The following is a 24810-nucleotide window of genomic DNA, read 5'->3' as shown; positions in this document are numbered from 1 at the left end:
TTCTCTGTTGTAAATGTACTTCCCTCTTGTTTCGCTTTGCGTTGACTGGTTTGTTTTTTACAGTTGATCCACTGGAATGTCTTTTATTTGTGGTTAGGCGTGTCTTGTCGCAACGTGGTCAGACATGTTTTTTCTTCTCTGTGAGTTTATTCCCATCCGAAAGGGATTCGTTTTAATTGGGTTCTGGGAGGTGAGTTTTGTTTTAATCTGGAATTGGTTTACTGCACAAGGAGAATGAGGACCTGGGGGTGTTATTGAGACACCTATTGTTCTCTTGACAGTGGGACTCACAGGAAAGTTGACAGTGATTGGAAGAGCTACGCACCTCCTACTGCAAGCTTGCAGAGATTTGCCAGTCATATGAGTCTGTTTCACCAAAAGACAAGAAAACATTGATCAAATAATGCTCTGCCTGCCTCAGCAGTAGCCATACCCCAAAAAGAGCCAAAGTTATACAACCTGCCATCAAACTGCTCTATGATCAAGCTCCTTTCCTGGTTGAGTGACATGGGAGACCCTGAGTTTTTAGGGGATGGAGAATCTATTTTACTGATAACTTGGCTCAGGGCCTCCAAGCAGGGACTCTCAGATGTTTTTAAAGGCCAAGAGGTGCTGGCCTTATTGCAATAGGCATGTTTGACAAATTTGGCAGAATAATCATCTAGGGCTAAACCCACAGGCTGTAGCCTGCCTCTAGACTTGGTTAATTAGAACTCTTCACCAAACAAGCCCTCAGCTTTGTTACATTAACCCCTTACATTAAAACTCAGATCTGCTGTCACCAGCGACCATTATATAATACATAACAGCAAAGCACATCCTGTAATGCACTGCTTCATGTCTCCTTCACTTCCCTTAATGAGCTGAGCTGCACCCCTTATATACAGTATACACTCCCATCTTGCATGCAAGAAGTCCACATTGCAATTTTTACGGCATGTCTTTATTGTCTGATATTACAGAGATTTATTTTGCCTCTAGGTGACTGTGAAAACGCATACAGAAAGCTACAAAAACATACAAACAGTACGTATCATATAAAAAATTATATTTAAAATAAATATCACATGACGGTTCACTTTGCCACAGACATCTAAGTCCTTATAATTGCACATACCCCATTCATTTTTGCACATAACCACTAATTGCACATGCCCATAAACCATACTCCTTTACTGTGAACTTATTTGTTGAGTAGTTTGATTGTAGGGTAGAAAGTGCCTCAATTTGTTGCGTTTGCATTAATGGACTGACTGTAAAACATCTGTTTAAAAGCATCTGTTGGTGCTTCATGCAGAACATGTGAGGGATGAGAGGAGATACAGTACTAACAGCTCATCTTAACATTTTCTCCATGTGAGCAGTTTGAAAGCTCTGGTCAAGTGGCTGGTCCACTATCACAGAACACATCCTCAAAAAAATGGACATCTTGGCTTGGCATCTTGTGCTTTGTTGCACAGAAAGACTATTGTATCAGGCAATATTTCATACTGCAGGGCACTTTGTACCATGAGTACAACTTTGTACCACTTTTTGCACTTTGAACTGAAAATCATGGACAGAATCTGACTACTGCCACCAAAAACCTGTACCCAGTAAGGAAAGTAGATTCACTGTTGTACTTTGTTACAAATAAAGTTAACATGTGCCTTCCAAGACAGAATGGCATCCATGTATGTTCCCAGATATTTTTAGGATGTAACTTGCTTAATGGACTCATTATGATTGAGGACTACGGAAGGATATTCATCCTGTTCACGACCAAAGACAAGTTCCTTTTTTCTAGTATTTAAAATCAAGACAATCTGGTCACACCATGTAAACAAGCTGTCTACACTGGAAGGCATCCTTACCCTTCGTCAGAAAGAGTGAGGTGGAATCATCAGGATGTTTGATTAGGAATTGGCTTGCACTACTGGAAACACAATCATCCGTAGAGATGAGACTGAGACTGAAGAGCAGTGGTGAACTCGCACACACCTTGGGCTCCACTATTGCTTATTACTTTGGGTTGTGTTAAAAGCTGAAGAAGAGCCAAGGAAAAGTACCATTATGTTTTGTATTTGTCCAGATGTTTTGGAAATAAGGAGCATGAGGGTAACTACAGCATTTTCTGTGCTTCTCCCTTCTTTATAAGCAAGCTGATATGGATCAGGTTGTTTCTGACTGGGTGAGATTCTGAACTCCTCTTCAGTGATTATGCCAAAACCAACGTAAGAGCAACTAGCCTGAAATCACAGTGTTCTCTTGGACAGGCCTTCCTAGGGAGGGGGTATAATATGTTGTTTTCCATACTATGAGAATAGTATGCGTGTGTATAGGCATCTGGAGAATTGTTTGCCCCACTGGAGCTAATACTCTTGCAAAGAATTTCAAAATAAATACACTTGCAATATCAGCACCAGTTGCCTTACGAACATTTATACACTGAAAAGTATTCATTACTTGGCCTACATTAAAGATAACATTCATGATTAAAGCAGGTCTTTGCAGGTAAAGGTGAGCCCTATACACCTGTGGTCACCTCTCGCTATAGTCTCACAATCACCACGGCCCTCTCTGAAGACACTGCCCCACAAGGGGGCTTTCTGAGCTCGAGAGGTTGGAGGTGGCTCAAGTAAGTGTGACAACTGCTTTAAGGAGCTCTAAAATACAAACAACCTACAGTGGATCCCCATGCAATAAGGCTTTGACTGCATCAACTGCAGCACCCCCAGCCACATGGACCACGTGGATCCCAGCTGGCAGCGATTCCAGACAATAATAATGAGAGAGGACAGGATCCATGCCAGGACAGGGGATGTAGGGACTCCCAACACAGTGCCAGCAGCTTTCAAACCAGTCAGCCAGATCTGTTCGTTCTGACCAAATTAGAGTCACCATCCAGCAGGAGCACCAGGTGCAAATGGGGAGTATCTGAATTTAGAATAATAGAGCTAATAGGAAACAGGAAGACATCCTTTTCCAAAACATAACCCTGGACATTCCCAAAGTGGACAAAATGTGCGCAGCAGTCTATGAACTCTCTTTATACGATACTGTCTACAAGGGGTCAGAAAGAATAAGTGAAGGAAATATAAGTGAATCATTCAATGGGTAGGAGTTTTGGAGAGATCATTTGCATTATCACAAAATAAGCCCTCAGTGTCTGTAGTTGCATGTGCTGTATAATGTGGTTGAGGTGGCATGTGCTATCAGGGGACAGATGTCCCCTTAGGGAAGCCTTTCTGATCCTGGTGAGCTAATCTGGGCAATGCCTCTAATGCTTGTGAAAGCACCTTAGCACATAGCTTGGGATTTGAGCAAATCGGTGAAATGGGATGCACAGGGCGTGGAATCTTTCTCTTTTTTTCATTAACAGATGTAGTGAATGTAGTGTCAATGTTAAAATCCTTCCAAAAATAACAAACTTCAAAGGTCGTATGCAAACAAAGGAGGACCTAATTGGACCTTATACTCGATGTCAGATAAAATTCAGGAGGAAAACCATTTGATTCATCCTTTGTCATGTCCTGAACTCCTTCTTTAGGTCAAGTCTTTAGGTATAAGTCTTGATGTATCTTCCAGCCTGATTACTTCCTACTTCCTACTCCAGACTTTCTAGCTTTTCTGTGTGTTTATCCAGTATGTGCTTTCGAGCCTGTTGCTCAACTGACACAATGTCCAGTTTAAGATGGTGAGCAGTTGCTGAATAAACCTGTCATATGAGCACTTTAGTTCTCAGCCAAGTCCTCAATCCAGGAGGTCACCACTGCTGCCATCTCCATTTTCACAAGCTGCATCTACTCGTGTAACAGAGTGGCCATTTATCAGTTCTGGAGAGTAGAATTGTCTTCCACCCTCGTCTTACATAGTGAGCAAGCAGAAATAAATATTTTTTTTTCTCATGCTAGACATCTCAGTCCCTCTAATTATGATACCCCACCAAACCAAATCATGGGGGGCAACACAAAGGTGACAAAAGGGTCAGCAGTAGGAGCTTTAGTGGAGGTCTGCCAATCTAGTATATCCATGACATGATCTCCTCCTGCTCCATGTTCTTGAGAATTGATCTTGGATGCCCATGTGTTACTGGAGATCCTAGGGTTGTAATAGATTGGAGCTGAATTTGTATTACTCCTTTGAGAATTGATTTTGCTCTGGTAGGGATTTTATTGTTAAAAAATGAAGGATGTTCATATATGACTGAAACATACAATGGGAAATGATGCAACTAGTACCACACCTGCACTGCAATGCCACGCACATTCAGTTTAATGTCTGGATGGGAGCAGACGTATGCCCTTCCACACAAAATAATGTATTGATTTGATTGTGAGAGTCTTTTCCTAAGTGTCACGACCGTAAGTCCGTCATCTTAAGGGCACTCCGGCTCTTTCCCGTTTTGCCTGATTTTCCTGCACCTGACTCCTATCCAGCCCCTCCCTATAAAGGCCAGACCCTCCTACCGATCTGGGCTCAGCTTTGGAAGATGGACGCCCGGAAGCCCGCCTACCAGCGAGTCCAGGAGCGACTCGATGGCACAGGCTTCGCAATGGCATCCAGACCATCCGAGTCCTGGGCTTGGAGCCCTTTTTATTTCCCCGTCCCTGCACTGGATCCCGCCTCAGTTTTTAACTTTTGTCGTGTCTGTCGAGGATGGAGTACCCGGTTCTGGACTTTGGCTTTCACTCTGGATTTCCCTTCGAACTCCCATTGGACTTTCACCTGGACCACGCCCCCCCCCCCCCCCCAGAGCACCAGTGCACCAGTGCACCGTCGAGAGGCCCCCCTGTTCGTCTACCAGCCCCGTTCCTAGTCCTCTCTCCCCCATGTTTATTGCACTCCCTTCCGGATTCTATCGTCTGCACAGGGTCCTGATTAATGCTTCGCGACACTAGGTGAAGAGTGAGAGCCGATGGAGTGTTTTGAACATATCCTCATGTTGAGAAGCGCATAAGCTCTTCTTGCCTGAAGTGCGTGGAGGAAAGGGCTTTTAAAAAAAAAAAGTTTGTAATAATTGCAAAAACGGCAGAGAAGAATGAGAATAAGAATAAGATAGAAATCTTAATCACCAAGTTGAAGGAAAATAACAAATACTTGGAAAATGATAGTGCCAGATTGTTGGAACCTTTGACAAGTAACCTGTAAGAGCATCTAAATATATTTAAAACTATGAAAAATTACAGAGTCACGTTCTCTTTAACCTATTATCTGTTGTGTGGATTGAGGCTATGGTGAGATCTGTGTACACTGAAGCAGCTGTTCCTGATTTGCAAGTTCAAGTTATTTCAGTCCTAATTTTGACTATCCTAGCATCTTAGCAGAATTCACTTGTAAAAGAGACATCATTCAGGTAATGAGTTCTCACTAGGAGGGCTGTGCACAAGTACATTAAAATGTTTCAGTTAGTGTAAACGTACAGTGCAAGTACAAGTATTAATATTTCAACAAGATACACGATAAATGAAAATGGTCTCAATGGCTTATAGTTCATACATGTTTGAAGAGCAGAGGAAACAAAACAAGTTTTCCTTTAGTTTTCACAATCCTTTCCAATACTGTATATATAAAGCCGATTTAAAACATCTTTAATAAATTAATATCAAGGCAACTGTTCAGTGACAAGGTGTTCTGTTAAACATTAATATATGTGTATTTACTTTTAGGGTTATAGTGCTCATAAATGGTATCTTATATTTTTCCTTCTCTTTAAAAATTTCATTTGACTTACATAGTATTTTGTTAATATAAAGGGTGTGCCTCGAATATGCTGAACAGGAAATCCAGATATTCTGTTTTTTTTATGTGTATCACCACTGCCAAGCCTGTGTCATCATCATCGCTAGGTAAAGTTCTGCAGCTAACCTTGGACTAGAAATATTTGAGACTCAGAACTCTTTCCAGCTTGGCAATATGCTTTGTTCACAGCAGCTTTTGTATGTTGGCAAAGTCATGGTGATTTGTTGCCACAACTTAACAGCAGCCTCCATCTGGCTCAGTGAATCTTCCTTTTGAAGTACACATGGCAAAGGCTTAAGTGTGACTCTGAAACTGCTCTGTTAATATAATTTAAGCTTTTCTACAAGGAAAGGAATTTGCTAAACTTAGTCTTATACCATTTTTACTTAATGATCCAACTGTTATGCATTTCTGTTTTTTAAATTTTCGTTTTTTTAGTTATGTACAACCAAGAAGAATTTCAGAGGATATCAATACCAAATGAAAGCCTCTGAAAAGTCTCGATTTCTGCTTCTCGAAAGTAGGGACATGCTTCATGGAGAACCATGTCTAGATTTTTTTCGTTCTACGCCTTTATAACTTTCATCAGTTGGCAGTTTTGGAAGTTGTTTCATTTGAAAATAAAATAAAGTAGAAAAACAAAGAGTCACGTGTTAGTCTAATAAAACTAGCTTACTGACCCAGGTGCACTTTTTCACAATCTAAACGTTTCCGTAATAAATCTTCACTGACCTGTGTGCATTGATAATTGACTTTTACTTGTTGTGCTTTCAGAGACTGTGGAACATGGATCAAGTAAATGTGACAAGTGAGTAACAATGTTCAGATTCTTTCCATATCGTATATTGAGGTTTAATTTAAAAAAAATGGAAAGAACCCCAGAGGGAGAATATCAAACTGCTGTTGTGTTTAATTGCAGTGCACCAAAGGAAAAAGGACGAGGAAAAGATGAGACTTACTGGAAAGAGATCAACGCAGCCATGGCCTTGACAAACCTTGCACAGGGAAAGGACAGTGTATCAGGGACAACCAGCTGTATCATTCAAAAATCCTCCCACATATCTGAAATAAAGACAGTTAAAGTGCCTTTGGCGCAGAAGTATTAACATATTAACGAGCTATGCAACATTATATTGAAGGTTTCAGCATTGTTGACTTTTAAGTCTGTCAAACTGATCATGTTTATTTTATTATGTGTGTTTAAAATAAGCAAAAGACAATGGTTTCTACACAAGTCTTAAAACTTTTTATGCGCCTGCAGAAATCAAGTGTTGATACATTTTACTATTGTTAAAGACAGTATTCTTGAACGAGACACTTTTATAATGTTAACTTATTTGATAAATCTGACTTTTTTTACTCCTAAATTTTTGTACTTTGCCAAAGTGCCTTTTGAAGCTGGATCAAAATGTCCACAATGGATGTATGCACTCACATGAGAATTAAATATCTTACAGATTTTTTTTTTAAAAAAAAGGTAAAAAATATATAGCCATTATTTAAGAGATTTTAAAGATGCTTCTAGAATTCTACTTATAGGTTTCATGAATTTCATTTTGTGCGTATCTGTTCGGGCAGGTTGACCTTCCATGACCTTCACAGCTTTCATTTACCATAAGAAAAACTCAGCTGTGTAAAATCTGCTTCTTCTAGTGACATTGAAGATGTTTAGTCTGCCACATCATTGTGGCTGTAAATGCAACACTGTTGTGTCTCTGAAAAAAATACCTACATAATGCAAACGATAACTGTGAATAAACTGATACAGTACATCAGCTCGGCTAACTCAAGGCATAAATATTCTGAAGCAGAATCACGGTGGCAGTTTACTGTGTGTGATTGACAACTGAGTTTATTTCTGCCTGTAACGTGTTCATTACGGGGAATGTTCTCTAGGTAAAGAAGCTCACCAAGCACTCTCACAAGGTCTTGAGCAAAATTATGTATGAAGGTTTAAGGCTTCCTCCTAATTGTAATACAAATGTCAGCAGGATTCCATAACTTTAAGGGACTTCTTTATTAATATAGTAGTTGCCTTAGTTTACGTTTTTTCTTCCTTGACCCATGTACAGTACTTGCATACAGGAAACAAGTGAGTCGTGAAGTGATCAAACTCTTTCACTTTGTCAGCAGTTTGAAAAGAAAAGAAAATTGCTGTTTGCAAAAACCTGGAGACACACACATATATATATATACAGTATATGGTATGTGATTTTGTGTGTAGTGTGTGGGATCTGTGCTCCAAAAACCAGACTTCTTATTTCTTATTTCTAAAGTTTACGGGTTTGATTCTAGTACGTTTGTTCCTATTTGTATAAATTGTACATGACAATGCTAAACGTGAAATTTTACAGCTTTTAATGGGTCCATTATAGCTTTCACAGTTTTAATTAATCGCTTTCTGAAGTTTGCTCTGGTGTAGACTAAACATTAGTTAAGGATAGTAAAATCTGTTAAAAGGTGCAATGGAAACAGGTGTGGAGAGTAATGAGAAAAAAGCACAGGAACCAAATTGAAACAAATGGGTGATATAAACATGTCTAAGCAAGGGGAAGTAGCAAATTATCATATTACACCTTCGTTAGGGGGAGTAGTGTTGAGAATCAACCTGTTAAAGCCTGGTTTGAGGATAACAGATCATATACAGTATACTGTATATATATAAAAATATGTCAGTGCTTCAAACAAATAAGTTCCAGTATTATCTCTACATCAGCAAGCAGGAGTCTCAGTGCTTGCATTTCTGTCTTGGTTCTCTTATGTATAAAGTGTTAATTAGTGTCATTATCACATTAACTGTTTTTTATGAAATGAGAACTTGTTTTTGAACGTAATAATGTATATATGTTATATCTGTAGTTGTAATGAATGACAAGTATACTAATTCAATTAAGAAATATTATGACTGTATGAACAAATGTAATTAGCAGTTTGACTGACAGAGTAGGCATATTTAGAAAAAGGTACTTTTTGATGTGTTACAAAAATTTACAACATTGTTGTACTGAAAACCTATAAAAAAACTGTAGATTTACAGCAGATCACATACATACCGATTGCTAATGTAGATATGTCCTCTGCTGACACCATCTTTGGCACTAACATTCTGATACAGTTAACAGAGGTCTCTAAATGATGACTCTTGCATGAAAAAATTGTGTAAAGTAGAAATACATCGAGATTTTACTTAATCATTTACTATGGCATGCAATTATAGTTGATCTTGAAATTGTATTTGCTTCCACTAGGATTCTCACTGTAGGGGAAGGCTGTGTAGTACCTCTACCATTCACCAGAAGGTTTTTACATTAGCCTTGACCATTATGTTAAATATAACAATAATAAGTGGCAGCTGACTACTCAGAAGTTATTACATAAATTCTGATTCTGCTTTTACAAATATGTAACGATCAACAGGAAAAAAAATTTGTACTGTTTTGTACTGTATTCTACACAAATTCTGTTGGCCGATTAGCTGTTACTTTGTTCATACTTTTTATGTAAGTTATTAAGGAGTGTGAAACTGAGGAAAATGTTTTGTTTTTATTTTTGTTAAGTTATGCGAGTTTAAAAATTGCTGGAGGCTGGATTTTTGTCCTATGACCAAATGCATACTTTCACATTGTAATGTTTGAAGTACTTTAAATGAAGACTTTAAAAGAACTACAGTAACTTCTCCAGAATAATGAATATGAATAAACCATATCAAATATAACAAACCCTGACATGCATCTTACTTTTTTTATATCTAAGGTGTGTGATTTATTTTGTGTAACCTACAGTACATGCCAAACGATCATTTTTAAGACCAGTTATAAGACAACTTTTAAGATAATTTATAATTTATTTTAATCTAACTTATAATATAAATTGTCTTAACAGATAAAAGTGATAATAACAGCTTTTATTTGACATTTAAATGTTCTATATGACAAACCACAGCCTGATTACCTTCTAAGTGGCTTCTTGAATCGAAATGTAACATCTTTTTTTCTGCTGCTTGTCCTCAAAGAGGTCGAAAGCTCAGGAATGCCATTCTGGTAGACAGGGTTTTGGGAAAATGTTTTTTTTTAGTCTTTAAGTAAATCATATATTTTTAAGGGCTACTGTGTAATGACTATTGGGGAGTGAATAAAGCACATTGTCAGGGCTTTTTTCCTGATGTGTGGTAATTGCATTATGTTTGTTATCCTGGGCATTGAGTTTTAAATACCAGTTTGTATTTGTGCTGATGAATATTCAAGCTACCCTAAATGCAAATGTGTAAAATGAAAGTCTTCTGTAGTTTTGCTATGATACTATAGGAAGCAGCTATCATTGTAGGTCTACCCAGAGCACAAAACAAATCGCTGAACCAACAGAATATTGATTTTGAATAGTAAATTACTTTTTAAAAAATCCTATAATGTACAGCTTTGAAAAATACAAAGCTGTTATTCATCCCTCAAGTTCAACTGAAGTTCACATGATTTTGTGATGCCTTCAGCTTTCATTTTCTGAATAACCACTTTGATTTAAATGTGGAACCATTAATTATGTCACATGTAATTTTCTCTTTGGTTTCTATTCAATAAATGCTGAAACAAAAAAAAAACAGCAAAGGGAAAAGATTTCAAAGCAAATATCGCCTCCTCGATGAAAAGCAAGGCCATTCGTTAGGTTTTCAGTCCAGAAACAAAACACAAGCAGATGGGACAAATAAATTTATTACTGACTGAAGATCATAACACAACACACAAAGGCAACAGATCAATCTCCAGTGCTTCTTATTTTGTGTTTGCTGTACGTACATTTGTTTTAAAATAGGGGGTATTTCAGTCACTTACCTATTCCTGCTTTTGACCCCAAGTTCCTTAAGCTTCCAATTTTAATCTTTACAAGATCAAATAAGTAAGCTGGCAGCCTGTAACACAGCAAACTGCTGGCCAGCTAAATTGTATTGTGAGTTCTCCATCACCAGGAGTAATAAAACAAATCAAGGAAAGTACTTCCCAAATCATTAGTGTTGACACGTTTGAAGAGGAGTCTCATTGCACAAGTCAACACGAAATCGTTTTCCTAGTTTTCTTAATTCTAAAGTCATCAGATTACATTCAGCAAGTGTTTGAGAATCTGGCTGAGCTGTTTTTCCATGGAAACTGCCGGACTGTGGTTTTCTCTGGTCAGCTTGTCTTCACTGCCTTTTTTTCAAGCGAGCGCTTGGTGTGCTGGTGCCGTCCTGCTCACAGAAGGTGGGGCTGGGCACATCGAGGTGCTTTTTAGGCCAGAGGCTTGACGAAGACCAGAACACTTTTTTTTTCCACTCACGAATTCAAGTTACCAAAAGGAGGAATGAAATTAAAGAACAGAGAAATTCTTAAAATGATCAGAATGAAAAAGAGCATTTCCTATCTGATGAAGAAATATTAGCCCCAACCATACTGAAGTAATTAGTTACCTTATAGTTAAATTCCAACAACACATTAATTTGGAGTAACCCACATTGTTCTACCGTATTCATACTACACTTACGCACATGGGAAGCATATGAGTTAGTTAAACACACATTATAAAACCATTTATCATGTAAAATTAGGTCAGAGAATACAAATGTTTTTTTCAAGACCAGCCCATATTCTCCAATCCTTTTTTGTCATTCCAGCTACTGTAGATTAAGGACAGAAATAAGGTTACATTCCATGAATGTGTTTCAATGTGCCTTAGTAGGTCAAGTCACTTTTCGTGATTACCTTGATTAGTGATTTATAAACAATGAGTACCCAGGCTGATTTTGTCATTCCATAATTACTGTAAATTATATTTTTAAATGCAAAAACAATGCAAAAATCTTTTTTTGACTATAATAGAGCAAAGCCTTTCTTTGCTTCTGGAATAATGAGTTTATTTTGCTTTATTAAGTTTCTTAATAGATTATTTCCTCATGATGTTTTGCCTTGGCTTCTGACTGAAAATGAACACCGGCTTCGTTTCTTGTTATATATGTCCAAATCGTTGTGTTAAAGCCACAGCTGTTTAACTCTTTTTCTGTTTTTAATTCTATGGAAAGGCGGTAACCCATTTCTAAATCTGCTTTTCAGTAGGCAAACCTAGTGCAGTAGAAATATTTCCTGTCCTTATTTCTTATAATAAACTTCCAAGAAACCACCAGAAAAAAATTATACTTACAATAAACTGTCAAGTTACCACATGAAAACGCACTGCTTGGCTAAACAAGGCATATATTGGATGTTTTTTCAGGTGGATAAGTTCTCTTTTTCAATTCCAAGTCCCTTTTTAAGATACATTTAAAAAGAGGTCATCTTAGCATAATGAAAAACAACAAGCTGTTGTATAAAGTTTTTCATTGTAAATTGTAAATGAAAAACAGTTAGTGACACTCAAAACTAAGGGAAACTGCTAACGCAGCAGTGAACAGAAATATTTTAAATACAGAAAACTTTTGACTTTTCAGTGGAAGAATGGGTTTAACAGTTACGCAGCGTTTGTCAGAAGGAGATTGTTTCAGCTCTTCTTGATCATTCATCTCCATGCCATTATACAAACACTGACATTTGCCTCAGTTCATTATCATTTATGACATAACAAAACAACTGTTCAGAAGTTCTAAAGCTATAGCCATCCAGTCATTTGTTGGTTAGCTCTCTAAATCTGTTTTAGATACCCAAAAACATTTTCAACACGACTTGAATTTTTCCATCTCGAATCACAGGAATGATCCCTGTTCCTACACGGGGAGAAATACTGTAGGAACTACAGACAGACTCCTCCGATCCATCATCATTCATCATGTTGTCATTCATTCCCAAGCCACGTCCATGTCATTCATTATTTGACACACTACAGGCTTCACAGCTATGTGTCACAGGTTCACCACTTACTGCAGCAGAAGTGCATCATTCACTGTTGTCACCTGCAGGCCTACAGGAGCCCAGGAAGTCAGGAAGGTCACTGTTTCGGTGAGAACCAAGAGAGTCTTGGCTGACTAACCCCCTGCTGGACCAGGCTAGTTATGCACTGGCTTAACAGTGACTGTAACTGGGGTTTCAAAGATCCTAGTCATGGTCGGCTAGTGGCATGAACCAGGCACAAACTTGCAAGGTCTAGATTGAGGAACTCAACCTGTGCATGGAGACAGGGCCATTACTGATCGAGACATATGGAAGCACCTCTCCTGTATCTGCCGTTTTACATTGCTAGATAACATGTTTGACTACAGCGGGCCCTGACTGCAACATCTGAAAAAATGTTCAGTCTTGAAAATCTGCTCCATTTCTCTAGGCTGGCCCCAGGCACAAATGGTACAGACCTATGAGAATGTATTCCATTATAGGGATTGCTTTCCACAGCACAGAAACTGACCAAAAAATACCTGTGTACGAGGCAATAAAAATAATTCACAGTGATATACTTTTACAAGCAAAACATAACAACTTATTATTTATAATTAAGTACATTAGGTGCACTGGAAAAAGATGGGATTTTTTTTGGAAATCTAAATCACCCATTCGTTTTTTATTGCATAGCCTTCTGATTCTCACAGGCATGCTTCTCAGACATCTCCACTGGTGAAGCAATCTGTCATTTGCCATCCATCCCCTGCAGTTGTCTGAAAGGACAGTTAGTGCTTTCCGAATAGCAGTGCATTTCTTGCTATAGTCTCTGTAAACCAGCAAGAAACCAGCAAGTTACAGCACTTGCGGTTTGCCAGAAAACTGAGAAGACTGTGGCTGACTAATTCCAGCCCTACCCCTGTGGCACTCTGCCAGCTGTACAACAGATGAGCGTTTTTAAACTTTGTCAAGGTTTACAGATTGTTAATTTGAAAAGGTTGATGTAGCTGTAAAACTATGATGCAGTTCAACACAAATGAAATGAAAATCAGTAACATTCAGCAGCAATTCATCTGATTTCTCCAAAATGCAAAACATGAATCACTTTCTCCAGACACGACTCTCTCGAAAACACACACCGAGGACTCCATTTTGCTAACAGGAAGAATAATCAGCCAGGTAGAAAGCTTGAAATACACAAATGGGCAGTTTAATTCTACGGCTTGTTTACTTGCAGTTCAATCTCATAAAACCCCATGTGAATTTCCCCATTTATCCTTCGTTCCAGTTTAGCCAAGAGAGAAATATGGAGCTGAGACAAGGAAACGCTTGCCAATAAAAAAAAAAAAGATTTAGGAGCACTTTTTGAGTAATTTCCTAAAATTTCAAATTACACTCATCATTCCAGAACAGCTCCTACATTTTTTGCCAACCCTGGGAGGAAGAGGTAGGATGAATAAACGCAAACAGAAGGCAAGTTTCAGGGTGTTTATAAGTCAAGGGTCATGAAAGCTCTATGGACTCCAAAAAAGACCTCTATTCATACTCAAGGTGGTTCAAAATGTTCGGCACTAAATATAGAAGGACACTCAAGAGATTATTGGACTTGCAGCTACAGCACCTAGAGCCCACCACTATTTTACATTCTGAGCTCCCCAGTTGGTTTGCTTTTTACAGTCAGCAACAATGGCTGTTGAAACAGCTTTATTTTGTGTCAAGCTTTTTGCTGTCATAATATTTTGACACACAAAACCAAAACAAAAAAAACTCCATTCAATACAGTATATGTAATTTCTTTGTTCTATTTTCTGGTGAGTGTTCTGCTTTCCCTTTTTACATTCAAGAGGGTCTGGTACATTCTTCTTGTTAAAGTCAGTCTGGAAATGGGGAACAAACCAAAGGACAATACTGTGCAACCTATAAATAATAAGGCACAAATCAAATGATTTGTGGCATTTCCATCTTTTACTGCAGTCACTAAACTGTGAGTAACTTTGTGGAGACCTTTTATATAAATATCTGTTGTACAAACCATGTACGACAGCCAAAGAGAACACATTAGAAGAAAACAACATGAGACATAAAATATTGATATATTATAAAACTGGGATTGTTTTTTGTTTGTAGCTAGTACACTAAAAGAAAACGTCGACAATATATATAAAAAACAACTCTGTAAAAGACTGACACACTTATGGCATTCTAGGGTCTAAGTAATACCATTTGGATAAAACTAAAGGAAAAGCTTTAAAAGTATCTCAAGCAAACACTGCTTAGCTTATTGTTTAAAGCAACATTAGCTGACACCCCCACCAAGCTCAAGTGCAGCTATAGACAAGAGTGTGGCTTCAAGCTGATGTTCCTGTTTGACAATGAGACCTCATCCAGTATGTCACAATGAAAAATTATTTATAGACGGAACGTAATCTCTGCATTATATATCTGTGATGTATGTGAAATATTAAAAAAAACGCTTAGTCTTTTAAAAAAAGCATACAAATGTAACAACAAATGAATTGAATTTCAAATGTGTTCACACACAATCTGTCTTCTTGAGATAAACGGTTCCAAATGTGAAAAACAAAATAGCTGGATTTCAGCAAAAACTCTGCAATTTTGAAAGCTGATAGAAATACTTACACAGCGAGCTGTTTTTAAATGTGTGATACTGTGGCTGGCAATACTTGATCTCTTGAGAGATTGTCAAGCACAGATCAGGCGATCTGGCAACGGGCATGTCATTATCTTCAGCCAATCACCACCACCAAAAACACTAAAGTCTTGGAATACTCTAGTGTAGTGTGAAAGCCAGCGTTTGTAATGTTACCAGAAACCCAAAAACAAAATACACAGCAGCTGTGTGAAGTAGATACATCCAGCTGCTGATATGGTGCTTTTATCTCTGCCTTTCCAAGAATATAGAGATGTTTCCAGTTGCCGGAGACTTCAGCTGAGAATCTGAATTCAATAAGCTGTTTTCTGATGCTCTGTAAACAGAAATCACAGTGAGCTGAACAGAAATTTTCTGTTGTTAGCTAACAGAACATTGTTAGAAAATAACACTAGGCAATGTGTTATACCTTCATGAAATAAGCTTAATTTATTTTACAATATTTGCATTGTTCATCTATAAGATTTTAAGGGGGGCATTAGAGCCCTATCACAACAAGTTCCTTTGTTCCAGAGTAAAACCTTTTTTTGTAAACCGATGGGCCTCCTCATAGAGCATATTCTAGATACAATTACCTATTAAATCACAACCCTGATGTTTGATTAAAATGCCTTAGAGCATGCCATCGGACTGTATGGGTCATGAAAAAGAAAGGCATTTCCATCAACCTTATTCATAACCAAGTGACACTGGAAATAGTTTGAGTGCCTTTTAAACACATATCAGCTCTATATATTGTGAGTGTACATTTTTAACTCCAACTGTAGCTATAAAGCTAAAACATATTCTAGTGTTCACTTTGATAAATGCCGTAAATACCTGTGTACCTGTGATGTCTTTTGGAACAACAGTCATAAAGGGTCCTGAATGGTGTTATCTTACTGCATGTTGCCTCTAAGAAGGTACATAAAAAATCCAAACCAATGGAAGTGTGACTGGAGAGCTATTTCAGCTCCCTACAGGATTATTTAGTGCATATTTTCCTCACATTTTCAAAGGGTGCTTTGTGCTCTTCTGTATTCAGTCCAAAGCTATAAAAAGACAGCGAACTACTTGACATTCATACAGAGGTACCAATGTATGTTGCTCCAGATGGTCCACAGATATCAAAGTTTGGTGTGCCCTGCTTCCTCTGTAGCATATGTATTTTAATCTGCATCAAGACGTGTAACGTTAAGAAAAGAAGGCTCCCAATGTCTTTTTTTCCCCGCTTCACACAGCTTGAGCCATCAAGCTACTTTAAATTCTCTCTCAACCACAGTGCAGTCAAGTTCATATTAAAAAGCATCAGTGCCAAAACTGATAATATAAGCTTATAAATCTTAACTGAGATAACTCATTGTAAATATGCCCTTAAAACTAATGAATGCAGGGACAACACACATAATTGCCAGTTTCTATTCACTGCCATCTGGAAGACTTGCAAAGCTGTTTCTTGTGTGTGTGAGAGGGGGGGAAATCGATGACCTCATTGAAATATATGCGCTACTGTCTACTGCTTGATTTTATGTAAATATTTGAACTATAAATGTGCCTGCTGTGAAGTGCAGCCAAAATATTCCCAGCTATAAATGAATATAAAGTCACTGAGGTTCAGAGTTGTTAAGCTAGCTGAATCCCAAAGGCAATGAGTACCGTCATTCATGTATCTGTTTGCAGGAAGGGGCTCCAGATTCTTATTTGAAACCTTTTTTTTTTAAAAATAGAACATATCATTTGTGAAAGACAAAGTAAAACAAAAGACTGTTTTTTTAACTGTAGCCATTGCTAGTTAACGTGAAAGTCTGCCGCATTAAAGTGCCAGCCTCAGAGGCACAGACAAAACAGTGAAACACTAGCCCTGCACTCTACTGAGGTTGTGGAAAAGCCCATTTATACCATGTACACAATTCGTACTGAGTTACAAGGCCTTTGCTAAATGGCCGTGTGAGGTCTTCTACTCTACCTGAGCCTTAAATGGACAAACAGAAATAAACTGTATAGGAAGTGCTCTCTTCCACTGTAAATGGGCCACGTTGCATTCCAATGTAATTGTGGCACAACAAAATAAATACGTGCATTTCTCAGGGGCCTAACAATCTGCAATAAATTTATACTGAGGAATAAAACTTATTTTCTACAAAAGCATTCATCACTTTCAAAATTATGCTCTGTCACAAATAATTGATACTGTATATCAAATTAAGTAAACCTCTGTGACAGCTGTGATGCTCAGTAGAGGACACATCCCTCAGATTTATATAAACTAATTTTGCACATTCGAAGGGTGATAGTCAAGGTTTTACATAAATAACTCACTAGGCGCATGCATGATAAAATGAGTGAGCAGATCAGCACAGTGAGCTTATAGGTTTGTTGATTGTTTGAGTAGTATTCCTAGTGCTGGCTGTCTGGTATTAGAGTTGACTTCTAAACTGCACAGCAGTGAACAAACCAGTAACGCAGTCCAAATGCTACAAAACAGCACAGATGTATTTTTCTGCTTCATTTGTTGCCTGAGCATGACCCTGCTCCGTTCAGACACACCGCATATTTTGTGATGTGCAACTCTGTGATCTGTGTGGATCTATGTGCGAACATTTTGATTTACAGCTTTTCCTGTTCCTTTGGAACTCTATGACCTGAAAGAGGATTTGTCCATGTGGATGGAAAGACATTTGTACTCCTCTTTTTGGATGGGTACTGTATCCTTCTTTATACTTCTGATGGTCATTCGGTCAAATTCTCATTTTGACATAATGAGCCAATGAATATAAAGGGAAAGGTAAAGGGTACATTAGTACTTTAGGGTTTGGTGTTAACCTGCCTGGCAGCTCTTTTCTACTCATGAGGAATGAACGAGGGAGCTGCTGCAAGGGTGCAGCTGGGGTGGAAGGAGGGGAGTTAGAAAAGATGAGTTTTACAGAGTTGTTGACAGTAGGTGAAAATTTACATGTAAGAGAGCAGAAGTACAAGATTACAATTTGACTTCCATCCTGTTTAACAACAGTAGTTCACAACTACATCCAAGAAATGAATGCTTTGTGAATGTTTGGAATATTTAGTGAGGTAGGTTCTGCTTAACCTGCTTGGTTAACGGGCAACCTCCTGGCCACAGGACAAGGAAACATGAGCCCCATTCCGAGAGGCGTGAAGCAAGGGGGAGCTGCGGGGTGGAGATGGGGTGGAGGAGGGATGCTTGAGACAAATGCAAAAGGTGGAGTTTGTGTTCAATATTTTAGCTAATTTACATGATTATGGTGATTAGGTACAGCTGTAAGAGATTGGCTTGTTGTTATTCTCCCAAACTTCAGTTCATCACTTCCATTTATTGTAGTTAGAGATGATCCATTAAGGGATTAAGATATCTTCAATAATAAATTCAATGTATTACCTTGGACTGTGCATGATCTAGTGGATGTTCTCCTTTCTTCCTATTTGAGTTGAGTTAAAATGGTCAGAGTGAGATGATTAGAAACCTGTATAAATACTCAAAAAGACATGATTGGACTGGAATACGGCAGTACAACCACCCTACCAGCAACACGTCAGCACTTCAGCCCATAGCATGCTGTACATACAAAGCAGGGATGCATATTATCTGTCACTCAGACTCCAGCAAAAAATATACAATATCTCTCCTTGGAGGCTGGAGGATATTTCTAAATCACAGAGGATTTAGAAATATTGTTCTTCACCATGCAGGTCCAGAAAAAAAAAAACATATTTAAAGTTAAAGGGACATTGCTGTCAGGATAGCCGGACAGGGGGAGAGGGAGCTAATATTATACCGTTACTTTTTGGCTGCTGGCAATGCAGTTGGTAAACCCTTACGCTAGATCAATAAAGATTAAAGTCTTTTACTGTAATTAAGAAGCAAATCTCTCTTGAAAACGCCCTTGAATTCAACCAATTTGTGGCCACACAAGCTAAGAACACAAAAACATCTGTGCATTTACATGAATAGTGGCCTTCTGCATTACAGGATGTGACCTGTCCTCCACAAAGCTGATGTCCTTTCTTAATGGACTAGGATATTGTTTGTTTAAGCCAAACACCCTGTTCTCCAGGTAACTTCTCTCACAGATAAGCCACCTAGGAGAGCAAAGAAATTGCATTTGCTTTGTACAGTGTTTGCTAATCCTCCTTCTTTGGGGGAGCAGATGTGGACTTGACTAGGTTACTAATTCTACCAGATTTCTGTGGTCCTAAGATAGTTCCCTGCAGGAACTGCAGTAGTTTCTTTTTTCTCCATTAGTTCTGAATCCACATGCATTCTTTCTATTGAATGCCTTCCACTTGCAATTTAGGGAATTCATTTTGTGCGAGGAACTTTGACAAAAGTGATCTGAAAATCTACACTATATCATGTGCTTTTTTAATCCATCAATGCCATTTTGTGTTCAAAGGGATCTTACTAGATAAGCAAGATCTATATTTTCTAAATTCAGGTTATGGTCTATAATCATATAGCTATCCTTTTAGTTCTTACTATTATCTCCATTTGTTTTGTTCACCCTTTTGTAGGTGAACGCTACATTAGCACATTACCAGGAAATGGTATTACACCTGTCTTGAGTGTATGTTAGCAGAGGTTTGTTAATGATTAATGAATAATCTTTTTTCAGTTAAAATTGGTAAAAAACTATCACACTCTAGAGATCTGTTTATCTTGAGAGTCTCTAATACCTGCTACACATCTGCTCCTTCAGTGCTGATCTGATACTAATTAATATACAATTTTGTCTTTGCTTAGCCTGAGGCATATCGTCAGTTATTTCCTGGGTAAACACCTGTGTGAAATATTCTTCTAATATGTTAGCCATTTCCTTTTTGTCATCCAAATATTTCCTCTCATTATCTCCAAGACACGCTAGTCTAACCTTTGCTGTTCTCTGTCTGTTGTAATACTAAAGACAATGTTTTATTATTTGTTTTCACCTCCATTGCAATATTATTTCCTATATCTCTATCTGCCTTTATAATATTCTTTTTATTATCCATTCATCCACATTCTAACCACTTTGTCCAGTACAGGTTTGAGGGAGATCTAGAGCCTATCCCAGCAAGCAATGGGCGCAAGGCTAGGTAAATCGTGGATGGGATGCCAGTCCGTCGTAGCGCAGACAGACACAAACAGGTTAAATTTGAGGTATTCATCCATTTTCTCACTCCTTTAACCAGTATAGGTTTGTGGTTGAGAAGGAGTCTATCCCAACATGCAACGGGCTCACACACACTTACACCAGGGCCAGTTTTCTCAGAAACCAGTTATGCAACCAGTATGTCTTTGGACTGAGTGAAGAATCACATGCGAACATGAGAAGAACATACAAACTCCACACAAGTAAAACCCTAGGAATTTTTTAATTAAGTTATTAAATAAATTGTGCTTTTGATTTTCTTATTCTAGCATAAATCTGTTCTGTGCATTAAGTATAGACTATCTTGTCTATCTTCTTCTATTACAGGATGGACGTCTGGATCCTGGTCAATAATGAAGTCACTAGTATAACTGTGAAATCGAGATTAGCTTCAGCAAGGAAAATAAACGTAAGATTTAAGATAGGATGAATTTATTTATTCTAAATAATGACTCTATTTTTTCACATGCCAATCACTTCCCTAATGGAATTTTATTTAAAAATTTATATATATAACAATAACACTAAAACAGGTCTTTCCTGCAAAACATGTTTTAACTGTGTGAAAGTGAACAAGTGCCCGTGTTGACACAATTAGTTTATTATAAAAGATGTAATTATGATCAGTGTTTCCAATTTCATGTTCCTATAGAATAAAAACCTAAGGTTCACTCCTGATTTAAAGTGACTGACAGCACTATTCAAGAATCTTGGATGAATACATGGTCAGAATTATACCACACACACTTATACCATTTGAGAATACGTGGATGATGAATGGCACTACTTGTCCTTGAGTTTATTTGTGGTGCCAAAGCACTAACATGCATTCCTGTCTGTGCTTATTGCTACAGTAACATAAAGCCAGCACAGGCGGATCCCCCACCTGATTCAGTGTTAATGCTGCAATATCCAATTCAAATAGGTATTGAAAAGAAATACTTTATAGGGATTGTATGGAGCTCCTATTTACAGTATGTTATGATGATATACTTTCAGTGGGTTTCAGATTGTGTAAAAAAGGGAAAGCAACGCTTCTCTAGATGAAAGAAAAGTGCAGAATCAGGGAGCAATCTGAAGACAAATAGATCTGTGAGGCGAACAGCACACCCTGTTGTGACTCCTACTCCAACAACACCTCGCACAATGATGTGCTAGAGAGGTGTCAAAAATGACTCAAGGGGTATCTTCTAGCAGGAGCTAGATGTGAAGAAACAGGCTCTAGAGTGTCTTTTACTTCCACAAAAAGAACCACTAATGCCATCATGTGCAGATGATTATTCTTACAATTTCCTCAGACCTATAGCCTGAGAGTCCCACTGAATGACTATAATAGCTCTCTCAATTTCAGTAAGTTTCTAACAGAAATAATAATGACCATTGCAATATCATTATGGACATTTTCTATACTATAGGGCTCGAGGTGTAAAATTTAAACACCAACACAATTGATAAATTTGCAGACTGTCTTGCATATTACAATCATCCTTTTTGTCTTGAATATGGAAATACAACTGACTCAGGAATAATACTTCTGAAAAGTTATTTATGTGTTAAAGGAAGGATAAAACTATAAACACAGTAATATCTCCCAGTGAAAAGGTTTTACACACACAGACTGGATAGAATTCTATAAGATTTCAAGGTTTTGTTAAAATGCGTAAGCATCTTTTCTTACAGTTTGAATGTGAATTGTTACACATGGTTATACATGTGAATTTAAATCATGTTAATTTTTATGATGGAGACACGGTACTGAAGTAATATTTGTATTACACAGTACACACCAAAGAGTGTTTCAGCTTGGCTTGGGGGATCAGCTTCTTAGAACTCTTCAGGAATCCAAGATTTCAAGCCCATGACTTGGACATCTCACTGCATAATTTTATAACAAAACATCTGGACGCACGAGCCATGTCAGATTGTGAGCTAATGAAACCGCTATGATCTACTGGCAAACTTTTTTTTTCTAACCTATAGGCCTTAACGCACTGAAAAACAGACTGAAGTGTGGATAATTCTATGATATTAATATATGTGTCAATACGTACAGTATATGCTGTGTATCTCCAATGCATTTACAGTATCTATGGCACTACTGTGAGCATAATGCTCTCTAAGCTGGAGGATATAGACAAATTAAATAAAAGAGGCTAAAATTTTAAATATCAAATCAAGTTCTGACACCATCTTTCCTTACAAGGAAATTGTCAAATTTGACCCCACACACCCTATTATCAGAGAATACTGAGTGATAACACCTGACGGCACGTGGGCTCTTTATTCGCAGTGCAAGTAAGGCAGAAGAGCAATGAAAGGGGCAAAAATTTAAAAGACGAATAAATATTTACAATTATTAACAGCAAGAAACAAACACTATTTCCTAATACTTTTATTTGCCAACATCCCTGGATGCAGCCTGTTACAGAACCAGGAAGCAGATCTTAAATGTGTAAATCAGGCACAAATATCGCAGAAACCTGTTTCATCTAAAATAAAAAGTCGTTAGTCAATATTAAATATCTCCCCAAATGGATGCTAATCCAAAGGAGAACATGTTGAGCGTGTAGAGCGTGTTGGCGTACAAGAGATTTCTTTTGCCTGGTGGCAAAAGATTATTTTCCCTAAGGAAATAAATATTCTTACAATTGTAAGATAACAGTCAGTCTCCAAAATTCCAAGATCGGTCTCTTCGCTGCTCAAATTACCAGTTACTTTTCTGTGGTCTGGCCTGCAAAGAAGGAACCCAGTGATAATGCTGCTTCTTCATAGGATAACAGACTGGCTGTGAAAGTGTATGGAGTTTTAGTTAGACTACATTGTGGGCCCACATTTTGGACTGTACCATCCTCCAAAAGGCTGGGCTACTGATACCCCAAGAATGGTCTGGTCATTTTTAGATGTCTTCAAACCCGCCTGGCAACTCTGTGACTTTGTGCCTCAATCGATATGACATCGGACAGCTGTAGGGCTCCAGCAGTCTGACTCGCAACACTTTGAAAGTGCCTGCCTTATACCAGCCATATTTATAACCTTATACCATATTTATACAATAAATACCAACAGGCGCAGTTAATCCTTGAAATCCCACCACATACAACAACACAACATACAGCATACAGGAATAGAGGTGATGTAATGCGCACAAATGAAACTACACAACACTGAAAAGCAAATATTTAATATGCAAGTTTAAGTCTCTAAACAAATGCTAATTTTGCCTTTGTATAAAGAGCATCAAAATCCAGCCAAAGCCAGGACTGCTGAGCAACTCAAAAGTAAAAGTAAAAAGTACTTCAAAGAATAAGGAACAAAGAAGAGTATAGTATAAGATGGGAAACACTTAATGTTGTGACAAATCTACCCGTGAAACAGTCTAAGGTATTAAGGTTATCTACTGTACCTCTTTCACCTTCAAGACAATGTCGGAAACAGTGATAGGATATATTAGTAAAAACACAGAATGGGATGTTTTGTAAATCAGACAATGCACTATTAAGAGTTCATTAAGAAGATTAAGAAGAGGGTTTTCATTATGTTACAAAAAATCCATATTTGCTACTTTCATAATCACTTCACAGAATACCGACCAGGTACATTTTGGGGCTTGCAGGAATGTCTGACTCCCAGCAGTCTAAAAGACCTGATTTTTTTAATTTCGAAATCTTGAAGTTGAATTTCCTTTGCTTCTTCTGTACTGTTTGTCAGTCCCCTCTCATCTTTCAGTGCTGCATGGGTAGCACTGTAGTGTGCTACTTTTCTCTTGAACCTCTTTCGGCTTCTGGCTGCACTTCAACTCACATACTTTTAGCAAAGCAGATTCATTTGTTTGTTTCTCTGATGTTGCATCATACTCTCCTTGCACTGGTTTTATAACATTGTGGAGACGCTCGGTCTTGGCAACACTGAGAAAAAGCTGCTGCTCCCTTTTCTACATGAACCTCGGGCACAGTATTCTTCTAGTATTATTTCATATGGCCATTTGCGTTATTCACTGCTGCTATTCAGAGAAGCCGCCACTGCTAATAATGAGATTCCTTAATTTGACTTATTAGGCAACACTGCTACATGGTCATGTTTCCCACTTTTCGTAGTCATTACTAAGAAAAGAGGGATTAAAATAAGAAACTTTCTTCTGTAGGCATTATCAAGGATTATACGGATATGTGTTCAGGAATGCAAAGAAACAAATTCAGGAACTCAGGGATGAATGGATTACAGTGAAGACCAGGTTTGTTCCATCTCCCAGCTCCTCTGTACCATCTGTTAAAAGTTCTGAGTTGCAAATACAGTATGACCCTTTATATCTGTATCTACAGTACATATCATATATACTGTACACGCTAGACTGAATTACCATAGACAGCAGCGTAAGCAAATAAAACTTTTTCTCTATATACATAAATGTTGTATTCTAAATGTGTTTTAAACAACACGTCGTAAGTTTTTTACCAACGCAGTGACA

At 37.9% G+C, this 24810-nt stretch overlaps 1 protein-coding gene across 1 annotated transcript in view; it reads left to right on the top strand.

Annotated features, from left to right (window-relative positions):
• Nucleotides 1-9434, top strand: part of mkxa (mohawk homeobox a) — a 31358-nt gene extending 21924 nt beyond the window's left edge. Inside the window, exons 6-7 of the mRNA XM_088918093.1 lie at nucleotides 6496-6529; nucleotides 6641-9434. Coding sequence (XP_088774219.1) covers nucleotides 6496-6529; nucleotides 6641-6827 — 221 coding nt within the window. The 3' untranslated portion in view covers nucleotides 6828-9434. The remainder of the gene's footprint in view (nucleotides 1-6495; nucleotides 6530-6640) is intronic.
• The last annotated feature ends 15376 nt before the right edge of the window (nucleotides 9435-24810 follow it).

This window comes from Atractosteus spatula, chromosome 6, assembly GCF_055471065.1.
Source record: "Atractosteus spatula isolate fAtrSpa1 chromosome 6, fAtrSpa1.hap1, whole genome shotgun sequence".
Taxonomy (NCBI): domain Eukaryota; kingdom Metazoa; phylum Chordata; class Actinopteri; order Semionotiformes; family Lepisosteidae; genus Atractosteus; species Atractosteus spatula.
Note: the sequence above shows the minus strand (reverse complement) of the source record. Positions and strands in the feature narration are given on the sequence as shown.